The sequence below is a fragment of the Poecilia mexicana genome, unplaced genomic scaffold (assembly GCF_051168715.1).
Source record: "Poecilia mexicana isolate PSO_F unplaced genomic scaffold, ASM5116871v1 scaffold_10, whole genome shotgun sequence".
NCBI classification, from domain to species: domain Eukaryota; kingdom Metazoa; phylum Chordata; class Actinopteri; order Cyprinodontiformes; family Poeciliidae; genus Poecilia; species Poecilia mexicana.
The window spans coordinates 24783348-24811281 of NW_028263379.1; the positions used below are offsets into that span (position 1 = coordinate 24783348).

The 27934-nt window shown below is 40.5% G+C and overlaps 2 protein-coding genes and 1 long non-coding RNA gene across 3 annotated transcripts; 1 reads left to right on the top strand and 2 right to left on the bottom strand.

The window, feature by feature from the left end:
- Positions 1 to 12286: 12286 nt before the first annotated feature.
- LOC148157125 (uncharacterized) lies at positions 12287 to 14106 on the bottom strand. The gene has a single exon (XM_088009708.1). It carries the CDS (start codon positions 13785 to 13787, stop codon positions 12288 to 12290), a length of 1500 nt encoding a protein of 499 aa, XP_087865834.1. The 5' UTR covers positions 13788 to 14106; the 3' UTR covers position 12287.
- Positions 14107 to 15779: 1673 nt separating this feature from the next.
- Positions 15780 to 25609, bottom strand: mchr2b (melanin concentrating hormone receptor 2b). Its single transcript, XM_014997045.2, has 2 exons — positions 24668 to 25609; positions 15780 to 18802 (listed from the first exon to the last, which is right to left on the bottom strand). Exons 1-2 carry the CDS (start codon positions 25069 to 25071, stop codon positions 18160 to 18162), a joined length of 1047 nt encoding a protein of 348 aa, XP_014852531.1. The 5' UTR covers positions 25072 to 25609; the 3' UTR covers positions 15780 to 18159.
- LOC148157126 (uncharacterized) lies at positions 21883 to 23347 on the top strand. The gene is made up of 3 exons (XR_015764491.1): positions 21883 to 21996; positions 22097 to 22247; positions 23233 to 23347. It is a non-coding gene; the product is annotated as an uncharacterized LOC148157126 (long non-coding RNA).
- Positions 25610 to 27934: the final 2325 nt, after the last annotated feature.

Consider the following 27934-nt stretch of genomic DNA (forward strand, 5'->3'; position numbering starts at 1 on the left):
CAGATCACAGGCTTTACTCGAGGTAAACAGAGACAAAGCTTAAAAAAATTGCACACGAAAAAACACGCACATTATGACAGTAAACAGGTTATTGTTTCACTTTAATCCTCAAACCTTTTCACAGAGAATCACATGATAAAATTTGGTATGCATTTATACTCAGCCAACCTGAGTAAATACTTTGTAGAACCACTTTTTGCATCAAGATGCTTTCACTTTTCAGGTGTTTAGTCTGTTGAAAACTAACTCTGGTTTGTTTCTCCCCTGGTTCTAGTTTGTGAACACAGCACTTACAAAAAAACCTATATGCAACTTTCAAGATGTCTTACCTAAATTCAGCTGATATACTTCTCTAATAATTTTTCCTGGAATACTATTTAGAAAGATACAACTGGGAGGACTGCATTCTTCATCTTTGGCCTCAGACCACAGCAACTTCTTGTATTTACCATTTGAATGAAATGTTGAAATGAAATGCTACACCTGCAAATTGGCATTATTAAAGCAACAGACTTTTATAGTTGCATGTTGACATTGCCTGGATTTGCTCAGTCTTGTTCTTTCGCTTGTCTGTTTATTTCTTGATCTCTCTCTATATTTATTTTTTTGATACACTACACAATTATAGCTATTAGAGCCCTACCGAAATGGTCACAATTAGTATTCACATTCATTCACTGAACTTTTGAATGCCTATGTTACTGATGGTATTATTCTAGCAGGACTTGAGACAAAGGTACATTGCAGATGGGTACTGAGTTTGAATTTGCGTTTGCATCAGTGCTTTGCTGACTCGAAATGTGAAGGCGGGAAATACAAAAGAATAAAGCAGAAGGACAGATTTAATGAACAAAATAGATGCCTTTTTCCATCGTAAGCAAACACAATGTGAGAAAATAAAGGTAACAATGAAGATCACAGTCTACTTATTAAACTGTTTACTCTGTTTTTGTATCTGTGGTCAGTAATGTACTTATAACAAGAATCTTGTTTACTTGAGCTTGTCTGAAAAAGTTTCTTTTCATAGGTTTCCTGATGAGTTTGGCGTCGGCAGCACGATTTCTCTGAACGCCTACATGAAACCCCAGAACACTGTATTGATCTCCGGGTCATTCGTCTGCTGTATGAGTGCGTCAAAAAAAAAAAAAAAAACACCAATAAAGGCACAGCTGCGTGCATGCAGCTTTGTTTCCCACACGGCCTTGGGGGAAGGTGTTCAGGAGCACAATGCTGGTCATTATGACAACTGAATACAGAGCATGACTCCACTTTCTAGTTTGAAGGTCTAGATCAGTGCACATGTTGCTACCAACGTTGGTTTTGCACACAATTAGGTATATTCCTGCATCTTTGTTTTTATTTTTTTGGCAATGTGGTACTCAGAATCCATGTGCGAGTGCCAAGGTGAAGTCCAGCAGATTTGCCTTCACAAGTGGAGCATTACGACTTTTCACTTTTGACATTTGAGTATTTTTGCTTTTGTACCAACAAACATTCTTGACTCTGTAGCTTTTTATTGCTTCTGTTGACATTCATGGTGTTACTTAAACATGAACACGGAAAAAATATATACATTATTATTATTATTATTGCTATTATAATAAAATAAAAGAAAAAATGCTATTCTTTGTAAAAAAAAAAAAAAAAATATATATATATATATATAAATATATATATATATATATATATATATATATATATATATATATATATATATATATATATATATATATATATATACATACACACACACACAAAAATTATCTCTGTCTAATTTTCTATCAGAAACAAATGCAATGTAGCTGGTAAATACATAATCCTCCCCTTTAAGTTTCCTTGTCATTACAATGTATCATTTAATAACAGGAGAAATGAAGAACAACAAAGTTTTTGTGAACATACTGAAAAAGATCGAAATGCCAGAACGATTTTTTTTTTCAAATTTTAAATCAGTGTATTTATTTTGTTCTTTAAAGTTTTTTTTTTTTTTTTTAATTGAAGCTTTCATGAAGTTTTCAGTGATTTCATTCAACACATTTTCACCTTGGCATTGCAGCAGAAATCTTTCGAAATACGCCTCAAACCAATTAAGATGTACAGAGAAAGAGTTTCATTTTTAGATTAAAAGCACATATTTTTGGTCTTATTTGAGGACACAGGATTCAATCATGAATCAGAAGGCTCAGTGTTGATGGGATACAGCAGGGTGATATGAAATAATCTAGTCATAAAGTTGACAGATTTTTCCCTATAGAAAGCCTCTCGGTGGACCAGAGAGCAGGGCAGTTTGCCCTCCTACAGCCACCTGAAGGAAGGCGGGAAGCAGAGCATTTGCTTTCCACCAGGACAATGAATCCAAACAGGCATCAGAGCTATTTAAAGTGCAAGGAGCAGCAACAAGTGTTGCCCTCATGGCTCTCCGTCAGCGGTCACAAGACCTCAGCCCCTGTGAACATTTTTTTGGAACAAATGTGAGAAGAAAAAAAAAATCCATTGGCATCACAAGACAGAACTGGAATGTTTTTTTTTTGTTTTGTTTTTAAACTTTCTGAAGAAGTGTCAGAAAAAGGATGGCCGATCGTGAGCTCTATTAAAAGACAACAATGCAGACTTTGTTGAGACAGAGAGGCTTTAAGCACCCAGAGCGGTATTGTTGTGACAGGGGTGCAGTGGAAAATCTGATGAGTGACCAGTCCCATGTAATCTGGGGTCAGACTTCCCCAGCGTGTGAATATGTGCATAAATAGGAATACATGATTTTAATTTAAAGTGTCTTTGAGTGTCCTAAAAAAAAAGCGCTACATAAGTCTGATGTAGTTTCATTTTTATTTCATTTAAACTGTGATGGATACAAATCTGGAAAACACATTGTTTCTCTCCTCAGGGGTTGTCTATCCACCCTTAAACTACTGCTTGTAAAGCATGAAAGTGAGCTTTGTGAACCACAAGAGATGCATTGAACAACACACTCTGCTCAAGCATTTAGCCAGCAAAAAAATGGATGCTACCAAGTAACTCATGCTCCTTTTAAACAACCGTTGCTGTATAGCGCTGTCTAAAACAAAATGGGTAAAATAGCACAGTTAATGTCAATTTACTGCATGACTGATAGCACAGATTAAGTTTACTGATAAAGAGGTAAAACAAAATATTAAACTTTTAGAATATATAAAAATATATTCAATTCATTAACTGAAATTCTTCTTTTTATAAAGACTCATTACACACAAAGTCACACCTTTCAATCTATTTTTGTATTTGTATTATATGTCCATCGCTCTTAATGGTTATAATTGACTTCATGGGAAAGCACTGTTGTGATGATGTACTGAAATGGGGAGTTTTGGAAAGGTAAAGTTGCTTCTTAATGGAGCTGACCCAGAACTTTGTCAACACCATCTGACAAAAATAAATATAAAATTATTTTTTTAATTGACCCTATTAGTGATATTCTTACTCAGTTTTACAGACAAATGCTTCTCAAGAAACAAAATAAATATTATTTTAAACAAAAAACAACATAAAGCCCATCTGACGGAGTTGACAGTCCAGGACAGAGTTGACACAGAACTAAAGGTGGTGACAAACTGGTGAGTAAAATGAAATACTTGATACATGTGAAGTAATGCAATTTATATAAAATACATTAAAATTAATTAACTCCACACTTAAGTGAGATTTGTCAACACTATCACTGAAAGAGTCACACTGTTATTTAAAAACTGACGGAGTTGACATCTGACGGAGTTGACGAAATGCCAAACAACCTCAATTTATATGATGTTATTCTGAAGGAGGCCATATTGTAGCTCATCAGGTCCATGAAATCTTTATAATATACCAAAATTAACCATTTATTTCGCAAAATGTCATCAACATTTTATAAATTGTCAGTTATGGAGTTGACACATCATGGTTGTGACAAACAACTTAGGAATTAAAAAGAAAAAAACTAAAACAAATAACATATTCTAACCAGAGCTAACTAGCCCTCTTAGCAAAGGAAGAGAAAGGAAGAGGTCATGGGGTCCTCAGAAGTTCTGGTGCCCCTCAATAATGCCAGATTTTTTTTTTTACATTCTGATGATGTTGACAAAAACGTGGGACAAATTTCAATTGAGTTGGAAAATATATAAAAATTATTTTTTTATTAAATTTATTGATACTTTTATAATTATTTATTTGAATACTTATACTTACCGTATTTTTGGGACTTTAAGGCGCACCGGATTATAAGACGCATGCTAAAACATACGGTAAACAAAAAAAAAAAAGTGACGGAAACAAAACAGTAAGCTTAGTTGAATTTTATTCGACTATGTAACAATACACACGTTATTTTTTATTCTTCTTCCACAAATCCATCAAAGTCCTCCTCTTCTGTGTCTTAATTGAACAGCTGGGCAATTTCGCCATCAAACATGTTAGGTCGGAGTCAGTCTCGTTGCCAGCTGGCTGTTCAGCAATGATACCGGTCTTGTGAGAAATTCTGTTCCCCGTGAAATTCTGTTCCCCCTGTGTCGGGAGCGCGCATTGCAGCCAGAGAAGTGGATCCGGCGGATCCGACCATTTTCACGCGCTTCTGATCGATTTCTCGGTAAAAACTACTCATATAATCATGCCAATGTTGTAACTTTCAGTTTAATCGGCAGCTATCAAAATAAAAATACATACATAAATAAACGAGGTCCTGTGTGGAGGTCTTTTTACGCTGTTTTGTGTTATTTTAAACGCGAAGAGAATCGATCTTTTTTTTTCAGCTTTTGTCTCGTAAGCCTGACAAATAAAAGTCAGTCTACAAGCACAGGTTCCCAACACTTAGAGTGCATTTATAATTTTTCATTTCTGATAAATGAGGAGGGATGCTGGCTGATAGCAGGGCACAGGAACAGGCCCTAAACACCAGAGCAATAGAGGCTCAGATCTACCACACCAGACAAGACCCAAGGTGTAGGTTTTGCAAGAAGGCCCTGAGACAGTCCAGCACATAACAGCAGGGTGCAAGATGCTGGCAGGGAAAGCGTACATGGAACGACATAACCAAGTGGCAGGCATAGTGTACAGAAACATCTGTGCAGAATATGGACTGGAAGATCAAAGTGGGGAACACCCCCAAAGGTGGTGGAGAATGACCGAGCTAAGATCCTGTGGGACTTCCAGATCCAGAGAGACAAAATGGTAATGGCGAACCAACCGGACATTGTGGTGGTGGATAAAGAACAGAGGAAAGCCGTTGTGGTGGATGTAGCAATACCAAGTGACCACAACATCAGGAAAAAGGAGCACGAGAAACTGGAGAAATACCAGGGCCTCAGAGAGGAACTGGAGAAGGCCTGGAAGGTGAAGACCACAGTGGTGCCTGTGGTCATCGGGGCCCTCGGGGCAGTCACCCCCAAACTGGAGCAGTGGTTACAACAGATCCCAGGAACAACATCAGACATCTCAGTCCAGAAATGTGCAGTTCTAGGCACAGCCAAGATACTGGAGGACCCTCAAGCTCCCAGGCCTCTGGTAGAGGACCTGAGCTCAGAGGATGAAAGAGAGACCACCCGCGGAGGGTGAGAAGGGGATTTTTTATATATATTGGCATTTTTATAACAACTGAATGTAACTCTTTTGTGCTATAAAATGAAACCATGTGCCCGGAAAAAACATTAATAACTCCCCTTTAAGTGAAGAATGTTATTCTTAACAATGTTTTTGTTAAGGTAAAATGTATATTCATTTTAGCATCTTAACTATAAAGACAAGACTGAAATTGAAAGAGACAAACTTTTTGCAAAAGGCAAGCTTTCAGCCTTATTATCTTTATATATTTTAACTGCCTTAAAAAGTTTTGATTCACTCTTTCACATTCCAATCTGCCGTTGCATTGGTGTTTATTTTATAATTTGATTTGAGGCTGCAGGGTTAAGAGTTAACACACTAAATCCTTTCAGGTTTATTTGGTCAGGATCTGCTCATCGAAACTAGTTTCCTGGCAGCAGCACCTTTACAAAGAGATGCTCCTGCAGGCACAAAAGGAGCAAGTCACAGTCATATTTTCACACATGCAAAACATGGCTGAGTTAATGCCTGCCAAGTAACAAGTTTCAATGCTGCTGATGCACTTGAGTTCTCGGAGGTTTAACCCACTGCACTGCAGGCGTTATAGGTCCTGTGCTTTCATTTACAGGATGTGGCATGATGCAACGTTGCATTCAGTGGCATATTTGTTGTCGCTGCAGCATTAAAAAATACATGTAGTTGTGATTTTTGTTTCAGTTTGAATCAACTGCTGATAATTTTTTTGTAGAAAAGACTAGTGTTCTTCACTATTTTTATGGCAATTTCTAATTTTTTTTTTCTTTAACAAATTATTGAACTTTTATGCATTTTACATAAATGATTTTAAAATAAAACTAAACATTCTGCAGTTACTGTGGTGTGAAAATGTGTTTGCTCACTTCCTGATTTCCTTTTTTTTTTGCATGTTTGTCATAGTTAAATGTTTCAGAACATCAGACCAATTTAAATATTAGTCATAGACAACACAGGTATACACAAAAGGCCATTTTTAAATGAAGATGTTTATTATTAAAGGAGAAAAAAAATCCAAACCTATGTAGGCAGCACAGGACTTGGCCTTAAAGGAGATGAAGACGAGCAGAAGGAGGAGGGTGGTAAAGGAAAGGAAAAATGAACAAACTTTCCTTTTTCTTCCTTCCTGCTCCACCTCTTCCTTTTCTACGCTTTGAATCCACATCACATTCTTCTCCTGTTGTCCTAAGTCCCGTGCTGGCCATCACCACATTTGACCTGGAAATCTGGCCAATCAGATTACTCAGGAGCGTTACCGCCTCCAATTAACAAATACATTCACTAAGTAAAAAACAAGCACTATTTTCTGGCGAGTGCATACGGATGGGTGGAGGAGTCTGTTTTACTGCGCACTGTGCTGCGTTCATTGGCCAGTGAATAAATGGAAATCCTGCTATGCGCGCTCGCTTCTCAGAGATTTTGTCCTTAATGTAACACCATACTAAACCCTCCATGTGTGGATAAATGTGGCAAAATCATTCCTCAGGCCATTGGTCTAGGACACATAAGACCTGTTATTGTGCAGGACAAGCAAAATATTCAGAACAAATCATCTGGTTTATTAAATAGAACAGGTTGTAATACACACATAGCTATATTTACATAGCATCTGCAGTATCTACAACAGAATTATACGGCAGTGAGGCTTTCATTTCACTAGACCAGCCTTAGAAAACCGGACCTTCACCATAAAACGAGCTGACCGGCAGCATGCGCTACATTCACACAACTCAAATAACCCAATAATAAATGAGGGATTTGTTTCTGCCAACATCTCTGTTCTGATCCAGAAATTAAAACATGCTCCAACAATTTCACCTGCAGCTATTTTCTCAAGAATGCTGAAGTGGGGACAAATTGTTTGCTCAAACTTCCCAATGTAAGTTTGAACGAAAGCGATAAAAGCACGCTTAATGAAATGAATTTAAGGTAACAGGCGAGAGAAGAGGAAGAACACACACTGAATCCGGCTCCACGGTTAAATAAGGAATGCAACATTTTCAAACTTTAGCTTGGACTGACACACAGCTCACTCTAGTCTAAACGGCCAGAAAGGTCAGCATCGACTCTCAGACGCCCTCCAAAATATTCTGAAAAGAAAATCTACAAGTGAATTCATTTATTTATTTACTGAGTTGCTGCAGCAGTTCCCCCTCCAGCGGTTCCTGCCCTTGCCTGCTCTGATACTCCTCTGTGTGTTGGCAAAGTAAATTTAGGCTCTCATTCAGCTACTTCCTCGCTTGAGAACATCAACACACATCTCCCTTGCACGAACCGCATGTTCGCATCATTTGTTCAATGTCACTTGGTATTTAGACTCCGAGGGAACAGGAAGTTACATTTATTTTCGCTACATATTCTGAAAACCATATATATCCGCTTCACTGTGACCCACCACTTGATGTTGATTTGCCTTAAACTCAAAATTGGAGACATGTAGCAGACTGTAAAATCATGCAGACATCTTCTTATATGTGTATAGTTTCATAATTTCATGGTACTTCCTCAGCTGCCGTCCGCTCCTGAGACACACGTCATTGAGATCTTGTCACCATCTCTTGACTATAAGCAGTGAAGAAGAAGAAGAAGAAGAAGAAGAAGAAGAAGAAGATTTTGATTTTTGATTTTTAACAATACATTTATTTACAATTCATGAAGCGCACAAAATACAATTAAAAACCCAAGGAATCACATCAGGACAAGTTTTTTTTTTTTTTTTTTTTTTTTTTTTTTTTTTTTTTTCAAAATAATTAAAAAAAATCCTGGTTAAACTTTAATTTTCCTGCAGTTGATATCTTGCACAATATCCCGTTAAAACCCCATAACTGTATAAAGTTTTGCATATTTCCAGTGGCTCTGTGGAAACAAAACTCCAATCTTATTCTGGCCTTTATATTAACCTTCCACAGAGTCACTGCATCGAGTTGAGGTCCAGCCTGGAGTCTGTCTCTGCGAGATAAATAAATAGCCATTTTTGCTTCAGCAATTAAAAAATTTAAAATCTGACCTTTTGACTTATTGGCTTTGTTAAAACGCAGTCCATTAATAAAAATGGAACTGGTAAAAACAATGCCAAAGTGGCTAAAAACACTCATCAATAAATTAAAAAATGTCGTCAGCCTCTTACAATCGATAAAAACGTGAAAAACACTCTCCGACAGACCACAGAAAGGACACTCGTTTAAAACCCCTGGACTAAAAATTGACAAATACGAATTCGTAGCGATAGCACCATGTACAATTCGCCATTGGAGATCACCAGTTCGTTTTCTTATAGGAGGTTTGTAAAAAGTCCTCCACTGAGGGATTTGTCCTTGCAGCCGGTCCGCCCACACGCTCATGGCTCGATTTCGCAGAGTTCTTTCGTTCAGGACCTTAACGCAGATTTTATAAATAACTTTTGGGCTTGTGCTCTGAAAGCTCATCCGTGAACTTTTTGTGGCTAGGAGAGGACCGCTATCTTTCGTGAAGCCGGTATCCAAGGTCAACTCAGGGATCGGGTCTGTCGGGTCCGGTGCAGCTTCTCCCTCTTTGAGCAGCTGCAAGAGATGCCTCTCCCCAGCTGTCAGTCTTTCTTTTACCAGACTCAAGAAGCGCTGCACCAGTCTAGCAGATCGGACTCCGAGCAGAGGAGCAACGGCCTGGGCGTTGGCAAAGTCCGGTCCAGCCGTCTCCACCAGGTGATACAGCGTTGTCGTCTTGGACATGCACAGCGCCTCTGATAGTCCAGGTATTGTGCCACGACATACGTCCAGTCTGGACCCACAGACTAAAGGCTCGTTTAAAAGCCAATGCAGAGAGTTCTGTGCCTGCGAACGACATAATTTAAAAAGGCCACAGGATTTAAAAACACCCTGGTAAAATTGAGGCAATCCCTTTAACTTTAAAAAACTAAAATCAGTCAAAAACAGAGCAGCATCCAGCCCCAGAAAATTAACACGTCTAAGAATGCAACTGGCCACGTCTCTCCACACAGGGGAACCTGTCAAATACTTCTGGGCGAACTGTAATCTAAAAGTAGCCGTTCTACTGGCCAGGTGGACGAGGCCCTGGCCTCCCTCCTCTCTCGGTAAAAACAAAACAGACTGTGGTACCCAGTGTAGACCATTCCAAAAAAAGTTGACCATCTCTGTTTGGATTTTTGCAAGTAGCCCAGATGGTGGGTCTACCACCGCAAGTTTGTGCCACAGCTGTGAAGCAACTAAATTGTTTAAAACCAGCACTCTGCCTCGGTAGGACATTTGTGAGTGTAGCCATTTCCACTTGGATAACTTGTTTTTAATTTTTCCTTCAATATTTTCCCAGTTTTTGTTCACAACATGTTTATCTCCTAAAAACACACCGAGATACTTAAAACCATCCTGTTTCCATAAAAGGCCCTGAGGGAGAACTGGGAGCCCGTCGGACCACTCGCCGACTGCCAGGGCTTCGCTCTTTCCCCAGTTCACCCTCGCAGCGGACATAGTTGAAAACTTTTTCGTGATCTCGGTTAAAACAGTGACATCCCGCTGATCTTTAGTAAAAACAACGACATCATCAGCATAGGCAGATAAAACCATATTGCTCTTAAAACCAGGTAAAACCAGACCATGAACAGTCGAGCGTATTTTCTGGAGGAGGGGTTCCAGGGAGAGTGCGTAGAGCATCCCCGAGAGCGCGCAGCCCTGTCGAACGCCTCTACGCACCCTAAAAGGAGCACACAGGCTGCCGTTGATCTTCAGCACACTCTCAATATCACTGTACAGTACCTGGATCTTGGCGATAAGACCCTCGCCGAACCCAAACCTCCTCATGGTTTCCCAGAGGAAGCCGTGTTCGACGCGGTCGAATGCCTTTTCTTGATCTAGTGAAATCAAGCCCATTTGCAAACCCAATGAACCGGAGACCTCCAAAACGTCCCGAATTAGGTAGATATTATCCACCATAGACCTGCTGGGAACACAATAGGTCTGATCCCGGTGGATAACCTGCTCCATAGCCTTCCCCAGCCTCGTGGCCAGGGCCTTGGAGAGGATTTTATAGTCGGTGCAGAGGAGGGACACGGGGCGCCAGTTCCTAATGTCCTGCAAGTTCCCCTTTTTGGGCAGCAGGGTGATCACTGCCCTACGGCAGGACAAGGGGAGTGAACCAGTAAGCATGCTCTCGTTGTAGACGTCCAGCAAGTCTCGGGCCAGAAGATCCCAATAGGCCTTGTAGAACTCCACAGTGAGCCCGTCAACGCCTGGGGACTTCTGGCCCTGCATGCCGAGGAGGGCTGCGTGGAGTTCCTGTAGCTCCAGAGGGCGCTCCAGCTCGATGTTGGTCTCCTCGGAGACCTGAGGCAAGTCGCTACAGAACTCCTTCAGCAGTCCCTCGTTCTCTTTATATTCGCTCTGGAACAGAGAACGGTAAAAACCCACAGCCCTCCTCCTGATCTGCTCCGGTTCACTCAATTGCTGCCCCGTGTCCGACAGCAAAGAGTGGATCTGCTTCCTCTGCCCGTGTCTCCTCTCCAAGCTGAAAAAGAAGCTAGAGGGAGCATCCATCTCCGTGATGTTCTGGACCCGGGACCTGACCAATGTGCCTTGGGCTTTATTCTCCAGCAGGTTTGCTAAAACTAGCCTTTTAGATTTGAGAGCTTCAATGTGCTCTCGACTTCCTGTGGATTCACTAAGTCGTTCTAACTCCACGATGTTCATCTCCAGATCTCTAATAGATCCGGCGATGTCACGAGTGACATTGAGAGTGTGCTGCTGACTCAGCAGTTTTATCTGCACTTTACCATGGTCCCACCATTGTCTCAGGCTAATAAAATCAGACTTTCTCTGTCTAAAACCCATCCAAAAATAACCTAAAATCTCTTTAAAACCCCGATCATAAGTTAAAGCCGAGTTAAAATGCCAGTAAGCGCTTCTAGGTGAAATGTTTCTTATAAAAACACTACCTAAAAGCAAAGAATGATCGGTAAAAGCCACCGGTAAAATCTGGCATGTTTTAAACACATTAAAATGGTGTTTAAAACAATAAAAACGATCAAGTCGAGCTAAAGAGATTCGGTTTTCCTTAATGTGGGACCATGTGTACTGCCTGGAGCCTGCATGCATCCTCCTCCATACATCCACCAGGCCATGAGACGAGACCAGCTGCCGCAGAGCATGTTGGGCCGCCGGATGTGGCTCTGCATGATTACGATCTAAAAACTCGTTTTCTGTACAATTAAAATCCCCACCAATAAAAACATAATCTTCCGACCCACAATCACCCAGCCTTTCCCCAATTTTCTCAAAAAAACGCTTTTTCTCTGCATTGGTACTGTGAGCATAAATATTGATAAAAACCAGGCTAAAATGATCAAATTTGGTTTTGACCAAAAGACACCTCCCTTGAACGACATGTTCGACTTCTGTGGAGTTTGGGGTGAAAGCTCTGGAAAACAGAAAACCCACCCCTGCACTCTGGGAGGTGCCGTGACTTAAAATGACCTCCCCCCTCCACTCTCTGCCCCAGTCTGTTTCTATTAAAGAATCACTGTGAGTTTCTTGTAAAAAAAAGATGTCAATTTTTTTTTGGTTTAATGTTTGGTAAATTAGAGCACGTTTCTCAGCTCCCCTCGCCCCGTTAAGATTCAAAGATGCAATCTTAAAAGAATCCATATTGGGTAAGAAGCTAAAACCAAAACATAAAAACCTTATAAAAAATAATAAAATACTACTGTGCCTCATTTTTACTCAAAGTTGTTTCCTAGCTTTTGACATTATTTTCTTTAATCTAAAAACTTCTGTATCCGTAAAACCTGATGCCTCTTTATTTCTGATATGATATCTCGCGGAGAAGTAAAACAATCTCAAATTGGGAAAATAACTTTCTAACTTTACTCCCCTCAATCCTTTGGTTTGTTGCAAAAAAGTTCTATATGACTCTACTGGGTATCTTGGTTCTTTACTGTTACTCTGTGTTATGGACACCTCACTGGTGTCAGAGAACCAGTCCTCGTCGCTGCTGTCTGACATCTCCCTCCTGTCTGCAACCAGCTTGCTGGCCTGTTTACTGGCTTGCACAGCAGCCACCACGTTCTTCCTTTTGCTACGCCTTTTTATGGGGGCAGAAGCCTCCAGCTCCATCCCTTCCTCTGTCTCTCCCTCCGCTCCTGCTCCAACAACCAACTCCACACTGTTCCTCCTTTCATTTTGTCCACCCACCTCCTCCTCCTCTACTCTCTCTCCCTGACCTCTACACACTAAAGGCTCCTCATCGCCCTTCACCTCCTCCTGCTCTCCCTGCACACCATCTCTCACCCCCTCCCCACCATTCGCCCCATCACCACACACTACCGTGTTCTCATCCATACCTACACACACACTCATTTCCAAAGCTCTCTCACTCACGACCATACCTCTCTCCAGCTCTTCTACAGCGGGCTCCTCCACCACCACAGCGGGTTCTTCCACAGCCGCCACGGCCTCCTCCGCAGCAGCCGAGGGTCCTCCCACGACGGGAGCGGGTTCCCCTGCAGCAGCCGCGGGTTCTTCCGCAGCGGCAGCGGGTTTCCCCGCAGCGGCAGCGGGCTCCTCCGCTGCCCTACTCTCGCTAGGCGGGTCTCCTACCTGCTCAGCGGCCACCTGCTGCTTCGCCGAAACCGGCGGGGCCGGCCCGGCCCTGCCTGGGCACAATTTTATTATGTGGCCCTCCTGACCACAACCAAAACATTTCATATTTGAAGTCGTTGCAAACAGAACATAATCAAAGTCATCTATCCTTACATGAAACCGTAAGTTGAGCTCCTCATCTTTACGATTAAGAATCATAAACAGTTGTCTCCTGTGGGAGACAACATGTTTCAGTAGAGGCGATTTGCACCCTGTTGGAACTTTTTTGAGCGGTGATACCACCTTGCCGTGCCTCGACAACTCTTTTATCAAAAACTCGTCACTTATAAATGGAGGGACGTTCGACAGCGTTACCTTCGTTGCAGGTAAAGTAAGTGGCGAGACTTGTAAAAACAAATCGCCGACAGAAACGCCCACCTCCACTAGCTGTTGAGCTTGTTCGACTTTTTCCACAAACAACACCACCGCTCCATTCATCCGTGCTGCCGACTTAATAGACTCGTGCCCGATCACCTTACCCACAGCCAAACAAACTTCCTCCACGCTGCACGGAGAACCAGCACCCACCTTGATGCCGTTCTTCCGCGTCAGCGTGGAAAAAGAACCACCACCAACCACCATGGCGTCCTAAGACGCCGGCCTGCCGGCCACACCCAAACCCACAAAAACCCCTTAAAACGTGACAAACTAACACAAAATTACAATTAAACAAGTAACACAAACACCCAGTGAATAAACAGTAAGAAAAAAAAGATAGAAAAGATATACAATCGTTCGCTCTTTTACTCTTCTCCCGCTCTTCCGCACACACCCTCCTCTCACACGAAGAAGAAGAAGAAGAAGAAGAACTGTGGAGGAAATCATGAGATCTCACTGTTTGTCCTTGGAATGAAAGGACTGCTGTTGGGTTTATTGAGTTACAGCTGGAATGTGTTTTTGCTGCAGCACAGGTGCTGCTGGTGGGGGTCAGAGATTTCTTAACTCTTACGAGAATCTGTGGGAGTGGGAGCTGTAAAACCACACTGAGTGAGAAAATGCAATTTTCTTTTAATTGAGATAATGTATACAAAACAATAATAGGAGGAGGAACAATTTCCCCCATGTATTTGGCGCAAAAGAGGCTTTGATTAGACATTTTAGAGCGTGTTTTCCTCAGGAATGAAGGCCCCTAACCATCAACACTGGTTACTCTACAGATCCAATTATCACACTTTATTTTATGAGTTAATGTAGAAACTCCTTGAGTTTCTATTTAAATCAAAGATCATTTTCAGATGTGCTACTTTAATCGCGTTTATCTTTCCTGAATGATAGTTGTGCTCTTCTCATCCTTTCCTGTCAACTTAATTAAATTGAATGCCTCATTATATGCTGGCAAGAAAAACAAAACAAAACACAGAAGTCTGACATTTCAAGAAGTTTTATCAACTTTCATTTTTAGGATTTGGATAAGAAATTTGATAGCACTCTCACGTCAGCATATGAAGCAGCGGCATATCATTTCAGCTCCTCTTATATTCGCCAATGAAACATGTCAAAACACTGGAGGCAACTTTTCTTCTTTTCTTGGAGCTTTATTTTCTCAGCAAAAATAGAATCGTATTTTCTGCAGCTAAGAGCTTTATTTCAACCATAAAACACAAACATTATTTTTAACAAATTACCACTCTGGCTTTTACAATAATTCTCATCAGCAGTGCACCACAAAGCAGTAATTCTACAAACCTAAATCATAAAAATGTTATGAAACCCTCCAGAAGATGACTCAGAGTGTGAAACCATTGGCGACGTCAGTCTGAAGCTCCTCACACGAGAATCCATCTAAAAAACAAGGTTGTGCTCTTATCCAAGGTCACTCGAGGCGACGGCTTGTGCGCCGTAAGATGAGACGAATGTTATGCCATTGCTAAGTGAAGAAGCTTTCAGCAACACTATAACTGACAGGGGTTCTTGTTTTATATTAGTCCCTTTGCACAGCCTCCCTTCCCATTCACCACAGTCTGCTGCTGGTGTCATAAAGAAGAAAATGAGCTTGAGAAAAACACTGCGGAGCAATTTCCGCTGCTTTTATGTGGTGTGGTTGAAGATGAATCTGGAGTACACCATCCCCGGTTATGAAGTAACAATGTTACATATATATATAAGCAAAGGTTGTGAATACTTATGTAAATGTGATTTCTTGGTTTTCTATTTTTAATCAATTTACAAAAATCTGACATAATGGGTGTCTCTGTATCGAATTTTGAAGACACAGATTAATTTAATACAATTTGGAAAAAGACTGTAACATAATATCAGACCTAATTCAAGATTGGATGAACTCCTGAGCAAACTTTGCTTGAAATTTAACTGACTGTTGTGTACAAGTTTAGAATTTTAACTAACGTGAAATTTAACATTCATACACAGGATGACTAATTACAGTGTAAAATTACTCTCATTTTTTACAATCCTCACCACAGATGTTCAGTTTTTGAGCTCTGGATTGTGCATGAGAAGCGACAAACTCTGGGGAGCCCCCTGTTGGCCTGGAGGTCACTTACAGCTACTTTGTTTAAGTATGCCTTGGGTTGGGTCAATTCAAATAATGGAAACCATCTTTTGTCAGCCGTCTTTTCCTATTTTAAATGTTTATTTAATGATGGGAGGTAACAAAAGAAAAAAAAAAATAAATAAAATACAAGTCACATTTTCACAAACTACAAATTTCCACAGATTTTTACTAAGCCTTGATTGAAGCACAGGGAAGGACTCTTACAGACACTGCAAAGCACTTCTGGGGCAACATCTGCAGAAGCAATCTGGGTCACACTACATCACATTTAGTGCTCGAGCGCCACAACAAGCATTAAGACCCTTTACAAGACGATAACAAGAGCACTAAATCAGGAAAAACAGACGCGAGGAATGAAGCAGGAACATGTTTGGTTTCATAAACAACTCTTTAAGTCTGAGTTAGTTACTCCACAGTGACAACTTGCTTTAATTTAACTTGAGTAAATCCAAAAAAAAGAAAAAAAAGTCACAAACGAAGTTAAAAGTATTTTTCAAACGATTAATCAAAATGACTGGAGAACACTTGGTGCTGATCAGTCATGTTTTATAGCATTATGCTCTATTTTTTTAAACAATAATAAAACAGTCCTTAAGCATTTATTCACTTGTTCCTGACCCATTCGTCATACTTTATTTTACATTTTCTCTCACATTTTATCCTCCACTTGACCGAACGATGATGCAAAACCGATATCAGTCCCTTACAGTGTTTGTGAAATATCACTGGTTGTTTGCTGAATCCTTTATGAAAATAGTTTCGCAGTCACAAAAATACACAGAAAACAACACAATAACATGATAAATTACCAATGCAAACACCTGCTCCAACTATACATATATTTAACCCATATGTCAACGTGCACATGTAGTGCCTTGTAGAAGTTTTCACACATTTTGTCACATTAAAGCCCTTTGCTGCGACTTTAAGCCTACACAAAGAACGGCATGAGTGTTTTAAAAAGTCCTCTTTGCAGGGTTTCCCCTAAAAATATGTCACAACGAAATTGATCTTTTTGGCCCACATGCAAAACTGTGTGATAAAAACCAACACTGAACACACCATCCCCTCAGTGACAAACGGTGGTGGCAGTATCATGCTGCAGGGGGTGAAAAGTGGTTCTAAACAGCGTTAACTCTGGGGAACTGAAATTAAAAGGCACAACATCGTACAATTTGCAAACCATCTACCCTTTTCCTCAAACGTCTGCGCCTCGTTGTGACGGCCTGTCCCGCAAAACCTCAGTAAGACACGATAAAGTCTGAGCTGACGGAGTGTGAAACGGTTCGAAGGAGGTGGATACTTTTGCAAGACTTCATCTCCTAAAGTCACATGTTACGTTACATGCACATGTTCGTCTCTCCTGAGGCATGTGGCTCAAACATTTCAATACGGCATCAGAACGTTGTGCTGCAAGCTGTCAGAGGATACTTAACCGCGGTAGTAACTGCACAGGCTGAGAGATCGTTGAGTGCCGCTGTATATTTTTCTAACCTTCGTAAAGCAGTCCCTGAGAGGAGTTTTCTGGTACAGCGCTCAATATTTGACGTCGGAAACCGACAGAAGTGGGCTGAACACCGTGTGACTCTGCACTCATCATAAATACAGCGTGTTGTTCTTTAAATACAACATTTCCTACAAACACAATTCATCAGCGCAGGGCCAGTCCTAACAACAGGCTATAAATACAGTACTTTCCCCATTAGCAAGCACTTAAATCCTTCAAAGATCCTCTCTGATATGTTGAGAAAACATAGCCAGAGACAACTACAACTATATATTATTTTTCAGTATTTGTGTGTTTTTAAATAATAAATTATACTTTATTATTGTACGTGGGCTTTATTCACAATTAAAGGAGCCAAACACAAATGAGAACTAGCTCTCACAGGCTCGGTCCGCCGTTAAACGTACCCTTTACTACGCAGTAAACCCAATTTACAAGTTATTTCCATAAAAAGCGTCCCTCGTTCTGCGCGACAAAGTTTTAAAACCGTGACAAGTGGCACAGAAAGCCTTACGGCTGCTCCGTTTCAAAACAGAGCAGCTCTTATCTGTGCCAGTAAACTGTGGATTATTGAGGCCTCTGGTTACAAATCATGAGCCCTTATAGTGACTTCTTGATTGGATTACTTACAGCAGATCATGTCTGTTCAGTCAGAAGACGCCACAGTAGGTGCTGGTGAAAGGACCAGCGAAGCTGCGCCGTGGAATTCAGTCCGTCGTGAGCCGACTGGCTGTGTGCGGCCTGTGCTTTCTGAGGATTCATCCAAAAAAAAAAAAAATTACAGTGCCTTTATTTAGAGTTTATTTTATTAAAGCTGGATTTGATGCTGCCGCTTCAGGCTTTTTTTTACTTCTTCTTCTGTGTAATAGCAAATCTGTTTACAATTCTAAAAAGTACACCGCCTATTTGTTACACCGTATAAGTGAAGCGGACTAGATGACCGTGATGCGGTAGTTGGGGTCGTTTGCCGAGCTGGAGCCGTCGGTTTTGACCACGGTGACCTTGGAGGAGTGCTGTGAGCTGTGCAGCGCGCTCCGCCGGCTGCACAGGCGCTCGCGGTAGTTCTGGGCGAAGATGAGCAGCATGAGCGGGTTGATGCAACTGTGCGAGTAGCTGAGGCAGATGCTGATATTGTACGCGTAGATGAAGGCGATGGTGGGCCGGTTGTTGCTCAGGTTGATCACCTGGATGACGTGGTAGGGCGACCAGCAGATCAGGAACAAGGCGATGACCATCAGCACCATTTTGGTGGCCCTCTTGGCCCACACCGACTGCTTGCGCTTGACGCGGCGGATGGAGCTGAACACGTGGTAGAGGGTGAGCGAGTAGAAGGTGCTGATGATGATGAGCGGGATGATGAAGCCCAGGATGGATTGGTAGAGCGTGTACCAGTACATGTCCTCCGGCCCGTCCAGGTACATCATGCACACCTTCATGTGCTCCCTGCGGATCACCTTGGCGTAGATCATGACGGGCACGGTGAGGAGGACGCTGCCCAGCCACACCAGCAAGTTGATTACGATGGTCCACTGGACGGTCCGCCGCTCTGAGCTGGGATGCACAATGGCGATATATCTGGCAGGAAAAGAGATTAAGATTTTTACACCATGAAAAAGAGAATAAAGATGATTTTTTTTTTCCAGTGCATGACAAAGATTCTTAGGCAGTCATGCTAATGCTGGAGGATCTTGAAATCAGGACCCGAACTGATGATGGGACAAACTGCACTACATTAAAATTTCCTTCCTCTGTCTTGATGAAAAGCTTATATGTTAGGAAGTGCTTGCAGGTTTATAATAAGATTAGACTTGGCTGCTTTTATTGCAGGGAGCTGGAAAACCATGCAAGAAAAAGAGCAGTTTAAGTGCGGTAAATTATATACATCCATCCACCTTTTAGTGTTGTGTCGCCGTTTTTGTTAAGATTTTCTATGACAACAATTTTGCAATTTTCTAAATGACATTCTGCTGAAGTTTTAATAGCTGGGAAGATTCTAAAGGATGAATAGGAAAAGGAAAATGACTCTTTACGTGCTTGAAAGAAGACCTATTGTGATAAATTCATTTTTTTGCACGATTTTATACTTCCATTTGAGTCTCTACAGCTTCTAAACAATCCGAGTGTCACTTAGAAATAACCACCAAGCCTTTTTCTGGCAAACAAGTTCATGTCTCTTTGGTGACTTGAAAACGATTTCAAATCTCCCCACTTGTTAAGTCACAAATGGCCGGCACTGCCCCATTTACTACCAACCTCAGCCAAGCCCAGCGCCTCACCTATAGCAACCCAAGCAGAGATGAACTGAACAATGGCTGCTGGAAAAGACAAGTGTTTTGTTTTTGCATCTCGATGGTTGTGCAGGAAGCTCTACTTCTTCTGCTTCTAGGTCTGACTAAAGGTCAAAGGTGCATGGTTGCATGAAGGTACATATGTGTGCAGCAAGGTTTAGTTGGGCTTGGCCAGCAGCTTTTTATATTTAAAGTGATAAGAGGTCCTAAAAGAGCTCATTCTGAAAGCTAAAAATAGGTAGAACTGATCGGGAAAAGTCTCTTTGAGAATTATTTTTTTCATAAAATATAATGAACATGTTTTGTTTAGCCCTCAGACCTTTCCAAGGAATCGTAAAAGGTCCCCTTTAATGAAGAGAAACTAAAACAGATTTATTTCTATTTCCATGATGGTCAAATTACAAAAAAAAAAAAAAAAAAACACTTTTTTTTTGTAATTGGAATGCTCATTGTCTTTTCTAGCAGAAAAATTCCCTAAAACATCTGATCAATATTTAGCCAAATATGCAATTTAAAGTGTTTGAATTTATAACATCCAGCCAGAAAACATGTCCAAAGACATGAACATGAGCATTTTAGGTTAATTTCAAACCTAAAATGCTGGTTTTGCGAGGCTTTACAAGTCACAACAGTTTTACTATCTCATTTTGTATTGAAAGCCGTTTTAATTTTGCACTTCAAAGCCGTCCTCTACTCTAAATCAGGTGAGGATTACACTCTTCCTTCAAACTGCTGCTTATAACATCTTGGTTTAAAGGTGACGTAGATAAGGTTAGAGAAGTGTTTGATGATTTTAAGAGGCTTTCTATGTCTGTGTGTATAAAAACAGAAAACAAATTACAGGTTTCAAGATGGATGGATTTTCGTTTTCATGATTTCATGACTGACAGTATAAGAGTTGTTTTCTGAACAGATCCTCTCACAAGACACAATTTGCTGGATAATGACCCTCTGGAAATCTATATAGTGCAGCGTTCATGCTCCGAGGCCGACCCCTGCTCCAGGTGTTCCTGTGAAACTGATCCTTATCAGTTCAGAATGACCAATATAATTGTTCCTGATGTCCTGAGATGGTAAACATGGAACCTGGATCATTTATTTAGAGAACATTATGTGTTGCATGACAGCCTGCGTTGTAACTCTTGCAGTACTATTTAAAAAAAAAAAAAAAAAAAAAAAAAAAGAAACATGAAACTTCACTGACATCCACTCATATATCCTCCTGAGACCCAGAGAAAAAAAAGTTTTTGAATTTCAATTTTTTTTACACTACATGACTCTTTGGTGTGAAAAAACATCACTACAATTGAAAAAATTTCAAAACATGTTTTTATTTATTTTTTAGAGTATGTCCTTTGGAGAGGACATCGGGACTCTCTTGTGGCAAATATGAACACATTTCGAGGCATACATTTACCTCTGAACTCTGACAATCTTTAGTGCTGTAAATTTCAAATGGCTACACCATTCAAGCCAGTGGTTCAGATTTCCAGGGACCTCATTCAGCTTATCAAAAGCAAGCTGATTAGTGTAGTTTAATCAGGTGTGTTAGTTCTGTTTTGGTTTGTGGTAGTCCATAAAGCAGTTCTTCTTCTTTGAGATGCAGAGGTACATGTTGCATTTGATGCACTTTATGTAGGTTTTTCCAGTGCACCCTTCTGCTCTGCACCTGGAACTATTAGGATTGTCCATCATCTGTGGCAAATGGACAGCTCCATACTTTCTCACTTCCTTATCTGGCTGGGGCCTCCTTCTCTTCTGTGATGGAACGTACTCCTCATCATTCGACGCATCAGATTCAATTGGATTAGGTTGGCCTGACTGCCCCTGGGCAATCAGTTCCTCACCTAAGAGCAGTTTGAAGTCATGGTATTGGAGAGTTTTCTTCATAGGTCGTGCCAAAGCTTGGCTGTCTTCCTTATACTGTAACCAGGAGTTGGTGATAGCCAGATCGAAGAAGTGTAGGATTGTGCGTACAGTCCACTTCCTTGTGCGGTTAGCCATTCTATAAAAACTAAGCATTCTATCACACATATCAACCCCACCCATGTTGGTGTTGTACTCTGCCACCACTGCAGGTCTGGACACTTGAACATGCCTTTTGTCTTTCAGTGACCATCTGGTCCGGGTATCCTGGGGCTCTATTCCATGCACTGTTGATGCCATGAGTACAGGTTTATTGTCAACCCATTTTGTCACAGCCAGCTCAGGATGTTTCCTTGTCACCATTACAGAGGAGCCTCTTCCTTGTTTCAACAACTCTTTATCAGATGTAATGTTACAATCCTTTGGGAGTCTATTTTTCATCAATGTTCCACTTGCAGGCAGACCCATTTCTAGCAATTTATCCAGTAGTTTTATTGAGGTGAAATACCTAGACAGACAGACACAAACACAAAAAATAAAAAATAAGTGTCATTTGTTTACAGAGAATCATCATCAACAGCACCACAATTGACGTTTATACCTGTCAAAGTACAGGTGAGTTCCCCTGGGAATGGACTCAGTCAACCGAAGAACTGCATTTGCTCCTATTCCAAGTCCTGTGTCTCTGCCGACAAAGGTGTTTTTTCCTTGGTAGACTTCAAAATCCAATACAATTCCAGTTGGAGTAGCGAGAACAAACACCTTCAATCCGGTTGGATTTGGCTTGCCAGGAACGAATTGACGGACTGGACATCGACCAGTAAAGGGAATCATTTGTTCATCAATGGAAACATTTCCTGGCCTGGGTAGGTTTAGGCAACCTTGTTGCACCTTCTTCAAAAGTGGACTGACTCTCCAAAGCATATTGAGCTTCCTCTCTTCTTCAGTTACATCAAGATCATTAGTGATTTTCAAAGAACATCTGATCTTGAAAAAGCGATCCCTTGTCATCGACTCAGCAACTATTGGCACTCTTGTTTTTTTGGCCCAATACATTTTGATTTTTGGGTAACCAAGGCATGCCATGTACACTGAGACTCCAAACCAGGTCTTAATCTCCTCAGGTGTTGTATTCAGACTTGAGCCTGACACCTGAATCTGTCTCTGGTTTGTGCAAAAGGACATGTCCTCAAAAACTTTGTTGTCAATGTACTGCTCAAAGTATTTTGATGGTGGCCAGTCTACACGGTTTGGGGCAGTACAGACAACCTCTCCGGAGTCTTCCAGCACAGGCAGGAATCTTAAGAGACAGACAAATACATTAAATAATTATGTCCTCTAAAAGTGATAGTTCATCCAAAAAAATACTCTTATCTGTCTAAGCTTATCTACTCTTGTCTCAGAAGCCTACGTGTTAGTTTTGGTCCAAAGTGGGCGACGGGCCCGTGCATCCTCAACTTCACTCTCCTCTTCCTCACTTGATGCCTCATCCTCTGAACTCCCGACCTCAAAATCACCGTCAATCTGTCCCTCTTGGTCCTCCTCATCTGACAAATCTATGTCTGAGTCTCCATCAATAATCCTGTTTAGGATTTTCTCTGCCTCAGTCAGTGAGCTGATTTCTATTAAAACAGGTTAAAAAAATAAAAAGCAAATCCTGATGTCCTCTATGGAGGACACACATAAACAGGTTATGTTTTATCCCAACAAATAATTAAACTGCTCTGAAAATCCACCTAACTATTCCTTAGATGTTCATTTACTAGAAGCAATCTGAATATTAAACTCACAAAGCTCATAATTAGAAAATAATATACTTACCTTTCTTCTTTCGATAAAATGTGCTCACAGGGATGGCAGCCATTGTGAAGAATCAGAAAGAAAATTCCAGAAAAGCCCCACCCCCACACATGTCATATCATTGGAAAGCCCAGGATGTCCTCTCTAAGGACCAACAGGATTTAACACAGTGGCATGTATAGTTTCAGAGTTATGAACAAAAAACCTATGTACTCCACAGAGGACAAAAATGCATTGCTGGGTCTCAGGAGGATATGCAGTTTAAAATAAAAATCAATTATAGAGGCTACTGGATATCAGATAATAAAAGCTATTCTGGTCAATTTGGAAAAATAATGTTTACTGTCAGACGTTAAATAGTGCGTTTTGATTTGCATCCCTAAACACAAAACCAGTTTTCAACTGATGACACGTCCAGCGAACCACAGTAAGAGTCGTGATTCCCAGATGGAGAAAACTTGTAACAGCGACTGAGTGAAGAGGTCACCAAAGAGCCCAGAGTGGCATCTAAACCAGTGCATGGCTGGATCTGTCCAAGATGGCTGAACTGAAGTAAATCTGCCAAGAAGAGTGAAGCGAAGAATTCCTCAACAAAAATTGCGAAAGTCTGATTGCCAGTGAAGTCCTTGATGGCATTGGTCGGGGTGGAACAACCCAACAACCCAAGGGTGCTGCTATTATTTTGTGTCTTATCCCTTAATGAATTAGAAAACTGCATTAGCGGTATTTACATAATCTAGTCTGACATTAAATGTACTCTGATGAAACATGGAAGCGAGTCAGCAAAAAGAAAACAAATCTATAAAGCACTGTATGAGTTGTATTGTGAACATATATGTGATTTTGGTATGAAACTGGAAGCTATCTTAAGACTAGTGATTCAGAGAGCTTCTGTGTTGGAGCGAAAATTAATGTTTGAATGAAGCTTTAGTTAGAAAAAGTATAATTCCCAAAGTCAAGTCTGCCAACAAGCTTTATGCTGGACACGTCATTGGACGTCACATTTAAGCTGTGGTTGCAATGGAAAAGGTTTTAGAAAACAATGCAAACATTTATTGCTGTTTCACTGATATTTCACTTTCATCTCAAACCAATTCTTCTGTTTTGTTTTGTTTTATTATTTTTTTTTTTTACTGGTTTGGACAGATAAAAAAAATAAATGTAATAATTAAAAGTAAACCAATGCAGTTGAGTTGGGAAGTTTTAAATAAATGGTTGAAATTTGACTAATTTATGAAACTTTTAGCAATAACATAGCATCTTCTCAGAAACTTGTTTCGACAAATATACTTTAAATTTAAACAGTTTGTTTTGTTAGTGTATTTAAAAAATCCAATTCAGAAAATGCATTCTTTTTTTGTTGCATTCAAGTCCGTTTTTGATCATTTTTTTTTTTTGCATATCGTTCCCACGTTTTTATGCTTCCATTGCCCCCACATAACATTATTAAATAAGCTGACGTACCGAGAGTGAAGTTACCACTTACCGGTCAATGCACAGCACTGTAACTATCCCCACGGTGGTGAACTGGTTGCTGACATCCACCACCACCACCGCCTTGCACATAAAGTTTCCGAAGACCCACTGCCTGTCCCTGACCAGCTGGTGGATGTTGAAGGGCATCACCAGCAGGAACAGCATGTCAGCTATGGCCAAGTTGAGCACGTAGATGTCCGAGACCATCTTCTTCTTGCACGCTGCGACCGCGTAGATCACCAGCGCGTTGGCGATGACTCCGACGGAGCACAGGATGCCATAGATGGAGGGGAAAATGTGCATGAAGGTGGTGATGTCGATGGGGCTGTAAGGCGCGGCAGTCGCAGTTAAACATGACAAATCACTAAAGTTGGACGACGTTTTGTTTTCGCAGATTATGTCCGTTTCGTTCATCTTTAGGTGTCCGCTTTATAAAAACTCGCAGACTACGGCTGCCGTCTGCTCTCCAAACTTGTGCGTAAAACTTGCTCACTTTCCCCGTTAGCGGCGCCAATCCGCGTCAGATTTTGTATGAAAAAGTAAAATAAATAAATAAATAAAACAAAAAAAAAAACGTCCGAGCGAGGATGACTACTTGAGCAACAGATGGCATATGAACCAGCTGTGATCTGGCCAGTAACTGCGCTCAGCTGCTGCTCCAAACGCGCCGAGAGCCTCAGTGGACGCGCAGCTCCCCTCCCTTCTGTGATCCCATGTGGGTTGTGTGGGTTGTGTGTGTGTGTGTGTGTGTGTGTGTGTGTGTGTGTGTGTGTGTGTGTGTGTGTGTGTGTGTGTGTGTGTGTGTGTGTGTGTGTGTGTGTGTGTGTGTGACATAAGCAAGTGAAAAGAATGCTTTTGAACTGGACATCAACCCCAACTTCAAAGTCAAATCTCATTTTATTTGATGAACTCCATTTTTTTTTCTTTTGCACGACTACACAAATGCACTAAAAAAGCGTTTCACAGCATCTTCTACCCCAATATAATCAGTCAATAATATGTATGGTTAGTTTATATTTTCTGCTGCTAGATTAGGATTAGATTGGGATCTTTAGATTAAACTGAATTCATTCTCATATAATGTATTTCTCTGCAGTTCCTGTGCACCTCATATAATTAATACACTTTTAATTTCAATCAATAAATCTTCAGATTCATTCAATTAGACAATGTCTAATAGCATCAATAGGAACAAAAAAAAGTCCCTCTCTCTCATGGATGTGGTAAACGGCAGTGGTGGCCACCATTAGGCTGCATGTGAGGACACAGCTGCACCACCCACTGCTCTTCTGGCTGTGACACTTTAAAACACTCTTCACCATCCAAGAAAAATTGAGTTTCCACTCTCCTACAGCCCCTTTTCATCCTTCTGCAATACAAAGCACCAGCGATGAGCTGCTTTTCAAGTATAACAATCAATTTCTTTTTAAGTGTATCTTCAAAATCTTGTATTCAAATGTAATTCGAAAGCACGAGATGTACTAGAAGCTGGACTGCTGGTGAGGAGTCTGACATTTCTCTATAGTGCAGAATGATTATTGTGGTTATTCTCTCAGTTTTCAGGGCACAGATTTACAATTGCTTGCGTTACCCTTTACAATTATAAAACAAAAACAAGCTATGTCATGAGGACAGGACGGAGTGACATGAAGGAGACCGTGCTTGCAGCACATGCATCCTTTGTAAGGTGTAACATCTTATCTTAGCTCCTCCTGTTCCAGCTTTATGTGGTTTACAAGACGCGTCTGAAATTGGAACGTTGCTGGAAAGCTAATTGATTTCTCAAAATAATTTCCTAAGGTAAAACTCATTTAATGGATTGAGTCATTGCACAGTAGGAGATAAGCTTAACGCATTTATTTTCCGCAGTTTTAATGAACATGGCTTCCTCTGATAATTTCACTGTTGCATGAGACAATTAAAAATAAATATCCCGTTCTGCTGCTGTCAAGCCCTGGACACTCGTGTAAATAAATGAGATTTTCAATCTAAGTAAGACTTATTTGTTTTAATGCATGTTAAATAAAGATTAAATAATAATAATAGTAATAATAATAAAAAAGAAACAGGTGTTTTAACACAGAATTGCAGCCCAACTGAGAAGCATAAGCAGTTTCACTCAATAGTTGGCAGGAGCTTTTTTTTTCTTTTTTTTTTTTTTTTATGAATTACTGCATCAATATTAGGTCAGTTATGGAGTTTAGTGTATCTCATCCTTCTCACAATAATCCGTCGATTCTCAATGAGGATTAGGTCAAGTGAGTTTGCTGACCCATCCAGCACAGTAATCCAATGTTCAATAAAACAGATACTGGTACTTTCAACGACGACCTGCTGTTAAAAAAACAGACAGACAAAAAAAAAAACATATCAGTGCCTCCATAAAGCTTGTCAGCAGAGGGAAGCACAAAGTCCTCCAAAGTATTTTGGTGGATGTCTTTGAAGATGTTGGACCAACAGCAGCAGATCATCACTGATTGTGGGAATTTCTCACTGAACCTGACGTTTATTTCTTCCGTTTTTCTGTCAGACTCTTCAGGTACAGACTGGGACTGAAAAACAACCTTGGAGTTTATTTCGCCGCAGTCGCCTGTGGCAACATGCAAATGTTGCTGGTGTTTCTATCACTGGCTTGGCATAAAATATTGGTTCATGTGACAGAAACGTCTGAAATGTATTTCTATTCTATTACAATCTTTTTTATTTGTTTGATGTCATTTTCTGAGAACTGCAGTTTGGGTTTCTGTTTGCTCTGCAGCCCCAATACACACACAGACAATGCTACTGAAATTCAACTACACAGAAGATCTTTTTTTTTTTTTTTTTTAGAAATCTATAAGCATTGATTTTTTTTATTTTTTATAATTATACAACAAAAAGATTGCCAACACATTTGCAGTTTTAAAACTGAGTAAAGATTGAATCTGTAGTGTGTCATTTGGCAACTGATTTAAGAGAAATACAGAAAAATTGACATATCTGATTTAAATATGTCAAAATATAAAACGTGAGAAAAACAAAACTGTGGAATTTTTTCGGCTCCTTTTAGGATTTTAAGAAGATCATTCCACATAGCCTTTACACTCCCCTCTTATTTCTCTTCACTGTTCTTTCACCTTAAACTACTTCAGCATAACATGATGTTTTTTGAAGTGAATGTCTGAGAGCCTCATGTCAAAAATGTAATTTTCTTCTGAGCGTGTTCTGATATTACTGGTGCATGTTTAAAGAACAGGAGTCAAGCTGTCGCAGTGTGAAACACAGACAGGTTGAGACG